Source organism: Taudactylus pleione, unplaced genomic scaffold (assembly GCF_031769625.1).
Source record: "Taudactylus pleione unplaced genomic scaffold, aTauple2 ptg002403l, whole genome shotgun sequence".
Lineage (NCBI taxonomy): Eukaryota > Metazoa > Chordata > Amphibia > Anura > Myobatrachidae > Taudactylus > Taudactylus pleione.
The window spans coordinates 27,515-44,637 of NW_028286789.1; the positions used below are offsets into that span (position 1 = coordinate 27,515).

General features: G+C 47.2%; 1 protein-coding gene across 1 annotated transcript; it reads right to left on the reverse strand.

Annotated features, from left to right (window-relative positions):
- Positions 1-1,098: 1,098 nt before the first annotated feature.
- Positions 1,099-17,087, reverse strand: LOC148431347 (uncharacterized; the record flags this gene model as incomplete). Its single annotated transcript, XM_088466074.1, has 8 exons — positions 17,029-17,087; positions 16,610-16,683; positions 15,610-15,842; positions 14,395-14,458; positions 3,785-3,912; positions 3,373-3,491; positions 1,270-1,402; positions 1,099-1,195 (listed from the first exon to the last, which is right to left on the reverse strand). Coding segments are annotated over exons 2-8 (844 nt in total), but the record flags the coding sequence as incomplete, so codon positions are not given.
- Positions 17,088-17,123: the final 36 nt, after the last annotated feature.

Sequence of the window (17,123 nt, forward strand, 5' to 3'; positions counted from 1 at the left end):
GATGTAACCGGCGTCTCATAACCCATCTTTCCCTATAGCACAGGCCTCTCTCCTCCTATCTCACTGCTCTGTAACACACACACACTGCGATGTAACCGGCGTCTCATTACCCATCTTTCCCTATAGCACAGGCCCCTCTCCTCCTGACTCACTTCTCTGTAACACACACACACTGCGATGTAACCGGCGTCTCATTACCCATCTTTCCCTATAGCACAGGCCTCTCTCCTCCTGACTTACTTCTCTGTAACAAACACACTGCGATGTAACCGGCGTCTCATTACCCATCTTTCCCTATAGCACAGGCCTCTCTCCTCCTGACTCACTTCTCTGTAACACACACACACTGCGATGTAACCGGCGGCTCATTACCCATCTTTCCCTATAGCACAGGCCTCTCTCCTCCTGACTCACTTCTCTGTAACACACACACTGCGATGTAACCGGCATCTCATTACCCATCTTTCCCTATAGCACAGGCCTCTCTCCTCCTATCTCACTTCTCTGTAACACACAAACACAGCGATGTAACCGGTGTCTCATTACCCATCTTTCCCTATAGCACAGGCCTCTCTCCTCCTGACTCACTTCTCTGTAACACACATACACTGCGATGTAACCGGCGTCTCATTACCCATCTTTCCCTATAGCACAGGGCTCTCTCCTCCTGACTCACTTCTCTGTAACACACACACACTGCGATGTAACCGGCGTCTCATTACCCATCTTTCCCTATAGCACAGGCCTCTCTCCTCCTGACTCACTTCTCCAGTAAGGCTGTGGTCCCCCAAACCATTCATCTATGTACCGTCCCCTAATGATAGGCACAGCGCCCCTGATAGAGCTGCGCCATCCATCATGTTCTTATGGAACAGTGACCCAGGATTGCATACTGTGGACGATGTATGTCTATGTACTAAGCCATATGCGCTATTTTATCTATGAGCTGCTAATGGTTTATTCTTCTGTCCACCAAATTCTGTTTGAAACCCAGGAATAATGGTCCTTTGGCAGAAGATATGGCCTGACGGTCTGTATGCAGAGATGTAACATAAAGCAGACACCTTACCCAGTACACAGGGACCAGACTACAACTACCTGAGTCCGGCTGAATGTGTCCCGTCCTCAGGAGAAAGTCCAGAACCACCAGAGCGCAGTTGGGTTTAAACTCCTCTGTAGCGATGGCCGCTCTCACCTGTGTATTAGAGTAATTGTCAGTATAAGAGTGAGGGGTCTGCCCATAGCTGCAGGATGGGGCCGATCACCTACCTTGTCCAGGGGCCACAGATAAAACTCCTGCACCTCTCCGTCTCCTACAACTGGCTGGAAGGATTCCGGGACCTCTAGATCATATACAAACTGGCATTCCGGGTACAGCCCATCGTCCTGCTTATAAGCATAGCTACAATGGCGGGATAATAACAATATGTAATATGGGGGAGTGAAACTCCGGGTACAGCCCATCGTCCTGCTTATACGCATAGCTACAATGGCGGGATAACAACAATATGTAATATAGGGGAGTGATACTCCGGGTACAGCCCATCGTCCTGCTTATACGCGTAGCTACAATGGCGGGATAATAACAATATGTAATATGGAGGAGTGACACTCCGGGTACAGCCCATCGTCCTGCTTATACGCATAGCTACAATGGCGGGATAATAACAATATGTAGTATGTGGGAGTGAAACTCCGGGTACAGCCCATCGTCCTGCTTATACGTGTAGCTACAATGGCGGGATAATAACACTATGTAATATGGGGGAGTGACACTCCGGGTACAGCCCATCGTCCTGCTTATACGTGTAGCTACAATGGCGGGATAACAACAATATGTAATATGGGGGAGTGACACTCCGAGTACAGCCCATCGTCCTGCTTATACGCGTAGCTACAATGGCGGGATAACAATATGTAATATGGGGGAGTGACACTCCGGGTACAGCCCATCGTCCTGCTTATACGTGTAGCTACAATGGCGGGATAACAACAATATGTAATATGGGGGAGTGACACTCCGGGTACAGCCCATCGTCCTGCTTATACGCATAGCTACAATGGCGGGATAACAACAATATGTAATATGGGGGAGTGACACTCCGGGTACAGCCCATCGTCCTGCTTATACGCATAGCTACAATGGCGGGATAATAACAATATGTAATATGGGGGAGTGACAATCCGGGTACAGCCCATCGTCCTGCTTATACGTGTAGCTACAATGGCGGGATAACAATATGTAATATGGGGGAGTGACACTCCGGGTACAGCCCATCGCCCTGCTTATACGTGTAGCTACAATGGCGGGATAATAACAATATGTAATATAGGGGAGTGATACTCCGGGTACAGCCCATCGTCCTGTTTATACGTGTAGCTACAATGGCGGGATAACAATATGTAATATGGGGGAGTGACACTCCGGGTACAGCCCATCGTCCTGCTTATACGCGTAGCTACAATGGCGGGATAACAATATGTAATATGGGGGAGTGACACTCCGGGTACAGCCCATCGTCCTGCTTATACGCGTAGCTACAATGGCGGGATAATAACAATATGCAATATGGGGGAGTGACACTCCGGGTACAGCCCATCGTCCGGCTTATACGCGTAGCTACAATGGCGGGATAATAACAATATGTAATATGGGGGAGTGACACTCCGGGTACAGCCCATCGTCCGGCTTATACGCGTAGCTACAATGGCGGGATAACAATATGTAATATGGGGGAGTGACACTCCGGGTACAGCCCATCGTCCTGCTTATACGTGTAGCTACAATGGCGGGATAACAATATGTAATATGGGGGAGTGACACTCCGGGTACAGCCCATCGTCCTGCTTATACCCATAGCTACAATGGCGGGATAATAACAATACATAATATAGCGGAGTGACACTCCGGGTACAGCCCATCGTGCTGCTTATACGCGTAGCTACAATGGCGGGATAATAACAATATGTAATATGGGGGAGTGACACTCCGGGTACAGCCCATCGTGCTGCTTATACGCGTAGCTACAATGGCGGGATAATAACAATATGTTATATGGGGGAGTGACAGTCAGTGATTCGTAGGCAGCACGGTTGGCATAGCCGCTAGCATTACTAAGCACAAATGAGTTCTATTCCTTATGAAGGTACTATATGTGTGGGGTTTGTGTCTTCTCCCTGTGTTTATAATTATGTATATATAGTCCTAGCTGGTTGGACGGGGATCCATATACTGAAGGTGGCTTATACAAGATGTCGTACGTGTACGGATGGAGGCCAAGGATACAATACAGAGGTCACCTAACTCAGAGATGCCCAGCTTAAGAGTCTATGGAGAATCTAACAATACACTAGTCAGTAACTAGAGGTTACCTGACGGTCCCGGCTGGTTTGGCGGTGACTGCAAGGGATTCTGGGATACACGCCTCTTCCATACACTCCTTGAGGAGAGTCTTCCACACTCCGGATCCTGCTGCGATTCCTCCTGCGGCCTGTTATGCAGGAGACTGAGGATTATATTCTCATACAGATTCTATATCTACTATACGGTTTTATATAGATAAATCCTCTTATGACGTCCTATGCACAGTTATTTACTATTATGGCTGCTGTGGGCAGAGGTCTCTCACACACAATTGGTGTCAGACAGCAGATTAATGTAAGTTAATGTCTGAGGAACTTACGTCAGCGCAGAACTTCTTCTGTACAATATAAACCATTACTTATTACTATTATATGTTCCTCACTGTGACACATGAACCCACCAGGACTCACCCCCACTCACCAGGTGGTCCAGCTTTCCAGGGTACGTGGGCTTCGTCAATGAACGTCTGGCGACCCACATAAATGTTTCCGCACCCCTACACAGGAAGCCATTGACGTGCACCCCATACCGTGACACCCCAAGGAGAGCTGGAAATAGGGGAGAAATAGGTGATTATTCAGAGATGCAGATGGATAACAAGAGATATGGTAAGAACTTACCTTTGTTATCTCTCTTTCTACGAAGTCCATAGGGTCCACAGGGTTGACCTTGGGGGTATAGGTTGGGAACCAAATCCGGGCACCACACAGTTAAAGCGTTTAGCTCCCAGGATGCACTGGGTCCAATCTCCCTATAGCCCCACCCCCAAGCCAGAGGCACCTCTGTTTGTAAGTAGCCAAAGGCCGGAGGAGGAAAGAAAGAGAGAGAAGACTGGAACACTCAAGAACCATACTCACAGGAGAAGGAGACGGGAAACCGGTGACCAGTAACACAGCCCATATGAAGCCAGGTGCGTCAGGGCAGGCGCCCTGTGGACCCTATGGACTTCGTAGAAACAAAGGTAAGTTCTTACCATATCTCTTGTTATCTACTTCAGGGTCCATAGCTGGTCCCCAGGGTTGACCTTGAGGATGTCCCAAAGCAGTCCTTATAAGGGTGGGGACGCTCCTGTGCTGAGAGGAGAATTTGTCGCCCAAAGGAAGCATCCTGAGAGGCAAAGGAAACATGCATAGAACCTTAAAAAAGGTGTGGACAGGAGACCACGTGGCCACCTTGCAAGGCAGTACAGCCGAGGCGCCACAGCGAGCCGCCCACGAGGGGCCCACAGCCCAAGTAGAATAGTCATCAACCAAAACAGAAAGGCCTATCCTATGTGTAGGCCCGAGATAAAAAAAAAAAAAAAAGGAGGAAAGAAAGGAAACTAAGCTATAGACCATGTAATGGCTATCAAAGCTAGTACTACGAAATCCCAAGGAGCCCCTAAGGGAGATAAAAGGAGGCATAATCCAGAAAAAATTGGATACCAGAGAGCGGAGCAATTCCACCTCCAAACCATACTGACAGTGCAGAGATCCGCACTCTCAGGAAGGCCAGGAGGAGGGCGAGACCCAAGCCAGCTGGAAGGAATGCCAGAACTTTTGAAAATCCCAATCACCGGAGGTCGTAGCGACAGGTACGATACCCTAAGAATTATGTATGCCACAGTCTGTGGTAGATCCCAGCCAAAGCTGGCCTATGCGCTCTAAACATTTCAAAGATGACAGAGCCAGGGAAGCCTTAGGAACACAGTAGTTACGCAGTCAAAGACAAACTATCCAGGTCCAAGGAAAAACAAGGACCCTGAGACCACAGGTCCGGATAGTGAAGCAGCAGGTACGGAGCATCGATGGAGAGACTCCGAAAATCCAAGAACCAGTAACATCTGGAGCGATCTGGAGCCACCAGAAGGAAAGCCCATCCGTCTCGAATTAAACCTCCAAAGACCTCGAGAAAGAAGTGAGACCAAAGGACACAGGTACCCAAAGTGGAAGGATCACTTCACTGACAAAGAGTCACTGAAGGTTGCTTCAGTACCTCTAGAGCTGGACGCTAACACCAGTAGTGAGGGACAGAGTCAGAAAGCCATGAGGATAACCTCAGGGAGGCCCCCTCTGCTCACCAGGAGATGAAACCTCTCTTGGGGAAGAGACTAGTCCCCGGGATGCACGTCGTGACGGCTGGAGGAAGCCCACTTCCCAATGGAGAGCTCCCGGAATGAACACTGCAGAGATGGCCAGGAGGAGACCCTCAGACTATGTCAGAATGTGAGACATTCCTGTCGTTGCCACCCAACGACCAGTGTTGCCTAGATGGAAGCCACTGTTGTGACACTGTCGGACTGAACCTTTTCAGGTTTTACCGTGAAATATGTGTTAGGCCAGAGCGAAGGCCCCAGACCGCCTAAAGTTCCAACAAGTTAATTGGCAGAGCCGAATCGACAGACGTCCAACTGCCCCGAAACGAATGTGGACCAGACACTGTACGTAGCAAAGAATACCCTGGACGAGATGGCCATATCCACCCGGACGGAGACCGACTCGCCTCCAGAGAGAGCATCATCGTCTGAACAGTGATCCGATGGAAAAACTTATTCCATCTGGAGAGCTCTTCTCTTCAATTATGGAAAGGCCTGGAATGGAACTGAGCATATTCCACCCTTCCAAAAGGTAGACACTCTGGATATTCGACCGCGCATTACATAATGTAATGACATATGTCGACTGCATAGACATCCGCGCACTCCTAGTTGAAGAGTGGAGATCTTGTTTCACTGCAGAAGAATTCTCAGATTCTGAGAATCCAGCAGGGCTCCCAGATGAAGTATACCCTGTGAGGGATGCGGGGAGGACTTTTTCCCCGTTGATTAATCATCTGTGCTCTGAAGAAGCCACGGTTATCCTGACATGGCTGTAAAGTACCTTGGTGATCCTGCTAAGAGCAGGAGGCCGACCAGATACTGGAGCAGTCGGATACACTGAACAGGTGAACTGTCAGAAATCCATAAAGTTGGTAAACCCCAGTGGGGCTGAGGACAGTCCAAAAGGCAGAGCCCGAAAATTGCAAGTGTTGCTGTGGCACAGCAAACCTGAGCCCATGCTGATGAGAGGGCTCTATATGCACCCGTAGGTATATGTCCTGGATATTCAGAGATACCATAAAATCCCCAGGTTCCAAAAAAAAATCGGAAGATGGAACATGGTGGACTCCTCCTGAGTCCAAGCATCCTTAGAATCTCATTCAGTGATTTGAGACATAGGATAGGCAAAATGAGGACCAGTCCGGCACTGCTCCAGAAAGAAAGTAGAACAACCAGTCAACCAGTCCCTCGCTGAGATAGTGAGGGTGGCCAAACTAGCTCTGCTTACCGCAAAGACTGTACAGCTTTCTGGATTTGTAAGGCCCTGATCGGGTCTGAAGAAGGGCCCGTGTAACAACACGTGAGGAGGCCACCTGAGCAATGAGAGGGAGTACCCGTTAGAGACTACCACTCCTACCCAAGCAGCCATGGCGACTTAACACCAGCACTGGGTGAACTGAGAAAATCGGTATCTCACTCTGGAATCCCCCAGTTGTAGACCTGTCCCGTCAGGCTGAAGATTTATCCTTAGGTTCAGAAGCAGGGTCGTCTGGAAGTCCAGGTCTGCTCGGTACTGGATATGGTGACCCTCGTGGAGGCCGACAGCCTAGGAAAAAACAGGCCTTTAGGCTGACCCTGAGGACAAAAAGACTTAACAGAGTTAGTCCGAATGTAGTGGGAGTAGCTAAAGACGGTATCTTCCCATTAGTGATACTGCCAATGATGCAACAATCTTGTCAGGGTCATGACCAAACAAGATCCCCATAGAAGGTATCTGCACTTCTGCTTTCCCAGAGCGCAGCCATAGGTATTGCAGCAGATATAGTCGCAGCCGAAACCCTGAAGGTTAGAAGACTGGCATCCAATGTAGGTATTCCCACATATGACAACTGCATATTTTATGTGAGCGGCAAAAGACATTAAACCCCAAACATGTTGGAGGGGAAAAACGTTACAAATGCATCAGCCCAGTATGCAATAGCATTAACCAATCCTGTGACGGCCCCGGTAGGACAGGCAACAGCCCCTGAAAGCGAGAATATTGACTTCAGGTAAAGTTCCGTATCCGTAAAATCCGTCCAGGCCGGAATGGGGGGCGTATTACTGCCTGTTGTGACACCTCGTATCTGGCGACAGCCAGAATCCTGACATGAAACTGAGGGTGTATGATACAGGTGCAGGAACGACATTCTCTATAACCAGAATGGACCTGGCTACCAGCCCCAAAGCAGGGATAATAATAATACTTGAAATCAGCACCCCCCCATGTAAGATGGAAAGAGCCCGATACATCATCCAGTTCACGGCCGAGCCAACTGGGAAGTAACCACAGGGCGTATATCACGCCAGCTTGTATTCCGTAGAAAACAACATCCACCCAGGGTGGCTGTTGTGGTAATCCCTGCAAGGGGATTGTCGAAGCTGATTTAATGGCTGAGACAGAATCAGTGTAAAATTAGCTTGGAGCGACGCCATCTTGCGAATGGCAACCAGACTCCATCTTAAAAATAAGAATCTGCAAGACGCCATTTTGCGACCAGTGCCATTTTAAGTTACAACTCACGAGCTAAGTACAGATGGCAATGTTTTTGATAACCTTTTTAGAAGCCATGACAGGCCCATTCTGGGGACAACCATGCATAAAGAAATACCAAAACAAACACAGTATCATTTAGCCACTAGAAAAACAGTTTCCTGAGAAAAGGAATTAGAAAAAAAGCAATACGTCAGGAACTGTGGGTGTTTTTGCATGTAAAGGGAGAGACCCCACATGTGGACAGGTGTAGCTGTGGCAATTGTAATATGGCCCAGACACTTGAATTTGAATGAACAATGGTCTTTTAAACTCACTGTCAGACAGGCTGGCACCAGCACGGTTGGGGGTCTCCACCTTGTTTGAGAGTGAAGCTCACTGCCCATAACACATTTGCATTGCAGTTTGAAAATGTTAGTAAGAAATTAATTATATTATATTATAATATATATATATATATATATATATATACACACACACACACACACACACACACACACACACACACACATACAGTCAGGTCCATAAATATTGGGACATTGGCTCTCATTCAGAGCCGTACGCTCTGAGCAGAGCGCACGCTCTGAATGAGGGCCGGGCTCCATTTTCATGGAGCGTCCTCCTGGACGCTCGTATAGCTGTGGGTCACCACCCACAGGCTATACGAGCGTGCTTTGTGATGGCCGCGATGGTCGAGACCATCGAATTTGCGAGCCGGAGCCTGCGGTTGAGGTTTTCAACCGCAAGCTCCGGAGTGATTTTGGCTCTATCAGAGCCAAAATCACTCCCACTGACATCACTAGTGATGTCAGTGGGCCGGCTTCTGACGGGAGGCGTTCCCGTGGGAACGCCCCCGTCAGGGAGGCACGCCCCCGGCACGCCCACCAAAGGGGGCGTGCTGTCAATCAACATTGACAGCACGCCCCCTTTGATCGGACACAACGAGCGAAGGACTTTCCTTCGCTCGTCGCGTCTGGCGCATGCGCACGACGGAGCTCCCTCCGTCGTGCGCATGCTCAGTGCATAACATCGACCCACTTGCGAGCGGACAGCCGCTCGCGAGTGGGTCTGAATCAGGCCCATTGACAGAATTTTCATATTTTGTCCTCTATTCACCACCACAATGGCTTTGAAATTAAACAAACAAGATGTGCTTTACCTGCAGACTTTCAGATTTAATGTGAGGGTAATTACATCCAAATCAGGTGAACGGTGTAGGAATTACAACGGTTTCTATATATGCCTCCCACTTTTTAAGGGGCCAAAAGTAATGGGACAAACTAAACAATCCTAAATCTAACTTTCACTTTTTAATACTTTGTTGCAAATCCTTTGCAGGCAATTACAGCCTGAAGTCTGGAACGCATAGACATCACCAGACGCTGGGTTTCATCCCTGGTGATGCTCTGCCAGGCCTCTACTGCAAATGTCTTCAGTTTCTGCTTGTTCTTGGGGCATTTTCCCTTAAGTTTTGTCTTCATCAAGTGAAATGCATGCTCAATCCGATTCAGGTCAGGGGATTGACTTGGCCATTGCATAACATTCCACTTTTTAGCCTTAGAAAACTCTTTGGTTGCTTTTGCAGTATGCTTCGGGTCATTGTCCATCTGCACTGTGAAGCGCCGTCAATGAGTTCTGAAGCATTTGACTGAATATGAGCATATAATATTACCCGAAACACTTCAGAATTAATTCTACTGCCTTTGTCAGCAGTCACATCATCAATAAATACAAGGGAACCAGTTCCATTGGCAGCCATACATGCCCACGCCATGACACTACCACCACCATGCTTCACTGATGTGGTGGTATGTTTTGGATCATGAGCAGTTCCTTTCCTTCTCTACCCATCACTCTGGTACAAGTTGATCTTTGTCTCATGTGTCAATAGGATGTTGTTCCAGAACTGTAATGGCTTTTTTAGGTGTTGTTTGGCAAACTCTAATCTGGTCTTCCTGTTTTTGTGGCTCACCAATGGTTTGCATCTTGTGGTGAATCCTCTATATTCACTCTTGTGAAGTCTTCTCTTGATTGTTAACTTTGACACATATACATCTACCTCCTGGAGAGTGTTATAGATTTGGCCAACTGTTGTGAAGGGGTTTTTCTTCACCAGGGAAATAATTCTTCTGTCATCCACCACAGTTGTTTTCCGTGGTATTCCGGGTCTTTTGGTGTTGCTGAGCTCTCCGGTGCGTTCTTTCTTTTTAAGAATGTTCCAAACAGTTGATTTGGCCACACCTAATGTTTTTGCCATCTCTCTGATGGGTTTGTTTTGATTTTTCAGCCTAATGATGGCTTGCTTCACTGATAGTGACAGCTCTTTGGATCTCATATTGAGAGTTGACAGCAACTGATTCCAAATGCAAATGTCACACCTAGAATCAACTCCAGACCTTTTACCTGCTTAATGGATAATGAAATAGCGAGGGAATAGCCCACACCTGTCCATGAAATAGCTTTTGAGTTGATAGTTCCATTACTTTTGGTCCCTTAAAAAGTGGTAGGCACATATTGAAACTGTTGTAATTCCTACACCGTTCACCCGATTTCGATGTAATTACCCTCAAATTAAATCTGAAAGTCTGCAGTTAAAGCACATCTTGTTTGTTTCATTTCAAAACCATTGTGGTGGTGAATAGAGGCCAAAATCTGAAAATTCTGTCAATGACCCAATATTTATGGACCTGACTATATATATATATATATATATATATATATATATAGTCCATCATAAATAGAACACATGCATAAACACCGCACATTACGCACAGTTGCGCTGTTAACATGACGCACATTAGCGAATGCACAATATCCTGCATGCGAACGCTGTTTATTAGCTGCATGCGTGCACATCTCCCCCAAATCAGATAAACCTAACTAGCGTCTTTTCCCAAACCCCTAATACTTACACAATGCACACTCACATAAAAGGTTCCATAACTTTAAAGTATAAGATTCAAGTTTTATCCATATATTACAAATGCTGTGAAATAAAGGCTATTTGGTATCTAAGGTTTAATACATGATAAGTAAGCCGTGTTTGATGTTATACTGATCTGCACTTTCTCATCAGCTTTCCGGTATCATCGGTGTGAAGATCGCAACATGCATTCTCAACTTATGGACCGTAGAGATATAAAGCACCAAAATGTATTTTGTGAAACTAACAGCTTAGATTTGCATGCAGGGAGAATAGAGGAGACAATAGGCTGTTGGAGGCTGACCTGTGTCTATTTGAATCAACCTCTTAAATATCCTGTAACAGATGCACCTGCACTGGTGTCGAAGCTGGATAATTGGCTGAGACAAGATCAGTTTAAAATTGAATCGCAGCGATGCTATCTTGCGACTGGCCGCAAGATGCCATTTTGGAAATGAGATCGCAAGATGCCATTTTGCGAATGGCCGCCTAAGCGCCATTTTAGATAAACTTACACTTTAGTACATGTGGCGATATTACTATTAGCAACATGCGATTGCATCTTTCACCATTTCTCATACACACATTAATACGCACAATTGCGCTGTCAACTAGTCGCATATTAGCGAATGCATAGGACTTTGTATGAAACCGCTGTTTTATTAGCTTTATGCGCACGCATCTGCCCCAAGTTAACTAGCGTCCTTATATCAAACCCCGCATACTCACACATTACATATTCAAACATAAGGTTTAATAAGCTTTAAAGTATAAGATTTAAGTTGGCTCAGTTAGGATAAATGCTGTGAAATAAAGATATTTGATAACTAAGGTTTTATACATGCTAAGTAAGCCGTGTTTGGTTTTGTACTGATGCGTACTCTTTCAACAGAATTCCGGTATTATCGGTTTGGAGATCGCATCAGGCATTCCCAACTTATGGACCGCAGAGACTTCAAGCAACAAAATGTATATTATGAACAACTGTTAGGATGTTGCATGGGGGCGGGAGGGCAGAGACCGCCAGTTGTTAGAGGCTGGGTGAGTCTATTTGAACCAGCCTGTTAAACGCTCTGTAACAGATGCTCCCCCCCTGGGAACCAATGGCATCAGCAACAAACTTCTCTATTGTTCTGTCTATTCTGGGGGGGTATAAATATGTGTGCTCAAACACTGGGTTTTTAGTCTTCGTGCTGAATGCTGAATGACGACGGGGTTTCTTGCTGATGCCCATCATCTGGTCCGCAAGCGCTGCGTATGTATACTGTACTTGGGTCTGTATAATTCCTTTGCGCCGAATTGTGTCTGGATCAATAGCGTGTAACTGAATAATACTTTGTGTTTTGGAACCACATGTTCTAAGTCTGGAGTCTCTATTTACTGTATGACTGCGTACGCAAATTAGCGTCATCCTTAGAGGTTTATAGGTAGGATTTTAGAAGGTACAGGCAGGGGTATATAAAGGTTCAATTTCAGTATCGTTACTGGGAACCAATGAGATCAGCAACAAACCTCTCTATTGTGTTGTCTATTTCTGTAAGGGTATAAATATGTGTGTTGTGACCCCCTTCTGGAGTCTTCTTGCTGATTGCTGATTGACGGAGGTTTCTTGCTGATGCCGGTATCTGGTCCAGAGCACGTGCGTATGTATAACTGTATCTTGGGTCTGCATAACTCTTTGCGCTAAATTGTACTTAGATCACAGCGTGTAACTGACTGTACTTTACTTGAATAATACTTTGTGCTTTGGAAACACATGTTCAAGGTCTAAAGTTTTTATTTTACTGTATGACTGCGTACGCAAATAGCGTCAATTTTAGAGGTTTATAGGCAGGTTTTAGAAGGTATAGGTAGGAGCGTATAGAGGTTCAAATTCAATATCCTTAGGAATGACAGACCGTTGTGGTACCGGAGGCAATTCATGTACTGTTAAAAACCCCGGCAGGGAGCGATAGTCTGTGTCACAGGGGTAAAGTGCAAGAAACTGCTCGATACCCTGAGATGAAAAGGGCAGTATGGTGAAGTAACCCCAAGTGAGTTACGACAATGGGGCCCACCCGGCGATCCGCAAAGGAGAGGATCCTGAGAATAAACCGCCCAAGGGGGTCGTGTAAGGGGCCTGGCACCAGATGGCGCCGCATACTTAACCCTTTCTGAGTCAAATCCTCCGCACTAACACCTGCAGCACATGACATATCTGACTAACCATCTTGGCGGAAATATAAAACAGCGCCATACCGGTCCTGACTGACGCTAAGATTAGCTGCAGGGACCCATTATCAGCGTATGCAACACACAGTTCCACCTAAAATATGGCAACTTGCAGCACGCAACAGTATATGACAAACCTCACAAATATATATATGTGAGGTCTCAGAACCACCCCAGGTACAGCTGTATTAGGGCAGATGGTAAGGAAAAGGGATAGATATACACTGATAGGTGAGAGAAGAAGCAGACAGTCAGCACTAGCATAAGTCACATACCATGCAGATATATACATATATACATACATTAGCATGACATATAATATACTGCACCATGTCGCTACATTCAACTGCCCAGATTCAGTGTCTGGGAAGGCTACAGCGCTGTGTACACTGACCTGATGGTGAGGTACGCAGGGGGACTGGACTCACTGCCATCTCCGGAGCTCTGCTGCTGCACATAGAAAATGGCCGCCTGGAGACCTCAGAAGCAGCGTGGCCCGCGGAGGAAGCAGCTCAGCGACACCAGACTATAATACTGAAAGGTGCGCTGAGCTGAGGGGAGGAGCCGCTGTAACAGGGAAGGCTTCCTCCCCTGGCCGGCTATTAACCCCCAGGACGCCAGCTCCCAGCGCCGATCGTTAAGTCCCTGGTGGTCTAGTGGACACGCGGGGTATGGGGGGGACCGCCGCCACCTCCGGTCTGTCCCCAGAGACATCGGACTGCATTTGGAAATGTGCGGATCACCGCAAGCAGAGACCCGCGACCTTACCTGCTCCCCGACGATCCAGCAGCAGTCCTGGGCGCCCGCAGAGTCCGGCTAGTACAGACTCTGGGGTCCCATTGAGATCCCCCGATCTGTACTGGCGTCTCAGCGCCGGCGGGGTGACGGAGCGGCAGCCTGGACGTCCTATGGACAGTCCGACGCTGCCGCTCAAAGGAGTCCAAAAGTAAAATAAAAATGTGAACTCATAAAATAAAATAAGCTTAAGGGCTGCTAATCAGCTCCCCCTGTGATAACGGTGACCAGACTATGGCCGGGCACCAACTTAAACTGAGGTGCCTCTGGCTTGGGGGCGGGGCTATAGGGAGAGTGGACCCAAGTGCATCCTGGGAGCTAAAAGCTTTAACTGCGTGGTGCCCGGATTTGGTTCCCAACCTATACCCCCAAGGTCAACCCTGTGGACCCTATGGACCCTGAAGTAGAAACGGGGATAGTCTACGGAGCAGCAGGAAAGTGGCAGAGATACAAAGAAACATGAAGTATAAAGGGACTTGTGACAAGAAAAGATTGCAAGCTCTTGGGGATAAGAATCATTTTTCACACCTCAGCAATAAAGGGTTACTCACGTGCTGCAGCTCGCTCCATGCTGAGGAGAGGGGGGTCTGAGAAGAGACCCTTCACATCATAGAGCTAAGGAAGAGACAGAGTGAGGGTAAATAAATGTATCACCCCCGGGGGAGCTGGCCAGGAACTCACATGGGCAGACGCAGATGACTATAATGTGTGATCAGCTTTCTGTACGGCCGACGCTAATCAATGTTCTGTTACTAATCCTGCATCACAAGGTCTCTAAGCTGAGTAAGTGATTTCACAGTACAGGAAACTCCTCTCCATGGTGGCCCAGAGCCCCCATCTCCATGGTGGCCCAGAGCCCCCATCTCCATGGTGGCCCAGAGCCCCCATCTCTATGGTCACCCAGAGCCCCCATCTCTATGGTCACCCAGAGCCCCCATCTCTATGGTCACCCAGAGCCCCCATCTCTATGGTTAAGAGCGAAGGTGACCCAAATTTCTGCACACTTTGATGCTGCCCTCCTCAACGAGCACCTGGGTGTCACCAACACCCCACTAATAGACACATTAGAAAATATAAACAGAACTCAGATGAGGGTGCTTCTTTAGTAGTAATATATATATATAATGTACTTCCTTAAAAAATATTGATGTAATCTTCTGGGTCTTTTCTTGCTTCTAAATTTCTTCAAGGATTTATTTGCTCCCAGTATATGTACATAAAACAGAGAGGAAAAAACGGAGATAGTGTAGTATTGTTTTATATACTTTAAAAGTTCTTATTCCCCATCACCAAATGGGTGTTACTAGAAAGGGATATGGGAAAAGAGCATCCCCTATATATAACAGAGATCTCGTGTGCTTAGTAAATATATATGGATCACCCCACACTGTGAAGAGAATTTTAAAGGGGCGTACCCCACTCACTCTGCTCTCAGTGATGTATATAAAGGTATCTTTAGCGTACCATACTCACAGAAGGTGTATACTTCTTCCTCCTATCAAGGCATCTTTAAATACATAATCCACAGCTAGGATGTAGCGTAATATTCCAAAGTGTATTTTATTCAGTACAATATAAATTTCATAAAAAACAGAAAAACATATCAAACTTCTTATTTCTCAGAAAAAAAAAACTATAAATCAAGGTTTAAAAGAAAGAAAGACCCCTTACGGTCGAAACGCGTTGGGTATTTGGAGATGCAAAGTAAGAACTGATTAATATAACTACCAGGACTTTATTTTACTCAGAGACTGCTGGGGCCTCACCTCATCCCTCCATTCTCGGAGACAGGGGAAGATGTCCTGACCTCTCAGCGACTCCATCACCTCTTGTACAGCTCGTGTCCTATCCTGGGGGGAGCACAGACGGCCATTAAGCTCCAGGCGGGCGGAGGGGTCTCTATGTAGGGAGAACACATCGGAGTTCTGCGATAGAAGCTCTGCCACCGGCTGCAGCACCCAGCCGACCCGCTGCCTTTCTACGCAGAACGGCAGACAACCTGCAGGATATATATCATCACATATACAGTATATAACCTATGTACTGGGGGTGTATAGGGGGACCGTGCACAGTATGGCCTCAGGGACATCACATATACTGTATATAACCTATGTACCGGGAGTGTATAGGGGGACCGTGCACAGTATGGCCTCAGGGACATCACATATACTGTATATAACCTATGTACTGTGTGTGTATAGGGGGACCGTGCAGAGTATGACCTCAGGCACATCACATACACTGTATATAACCTATGTACTGGGTGTGTATAGGGGGACCGTGCACAGTATGGTCTCAGGGACATCACATATACTGTATATCACCTATGTACCGGGTGTGTATAGGGGGACCGTGCACAATATGGCCTCAGGGACATCACATATACTGTATATAACCTATGTACTGGGTGTGTATAGGGGGACCGTGCACAGTATGGCCTCAGGGACATCACATATACTGTATATAACCTATGTACTGGGTGTGTATAGGGGACCGTGCACAGTATGGCCTCAGGGACATCACATATACTGTATATAACCTATGTACTAGGTGTGTATAGGGGGACCGTGCACAGTATGGCCTCAGGGACATCACATATACTGTATATAACCTATGTACTGGGTGTGTATAGGGGGACCGTGCACAGTATGGCCTCAGGGACATCACATATACTGTATATAACCTATGTACTGGGTGTGTATAGGGGGACCGTGCACAGTACGGCCTCAGGGACATCACACCACATACACAGAAGACCCCACTCACCTCCACGATGCAGGTTGTTGAGATCTAGCACCAGCTTCAGAACCCGTTTAGACCAAGCAGCTGCCGCCATCCCACTACAGAGCACACAGGATACAACACGGTCAACTCTTCCTGTAGAACCCACAGCAGACAATACAGTCCACCTTTCCTGCAGACCCACAGTTCACTCCTCCTGCAGAACCCATAGCAGATAATACACAGCCCACTCCTCCTGCAGATCTCACAGCAGGTAATACACAGCCCACTCCTCCTGCAGAACTCACAGCAGGTAATACACAGCCCACTCCTCCTGCAGAACTCACAGCAGGTAATACACAGCCCACTCCTCCTGCAGAACTCACAGCAGCTAATACACAGCCCACTCCTCCTGCAGAACTCACAGCAGGTAATACACAGCCCACTCCTCCTGCAGAACTCACAGCAGATAATACACAGCCCACTCCTCCTGCAGAACTCACAGCAGATAATACACAGCCCACTCCTCCTGCAGAACTCACAGCAGATAATACACAGC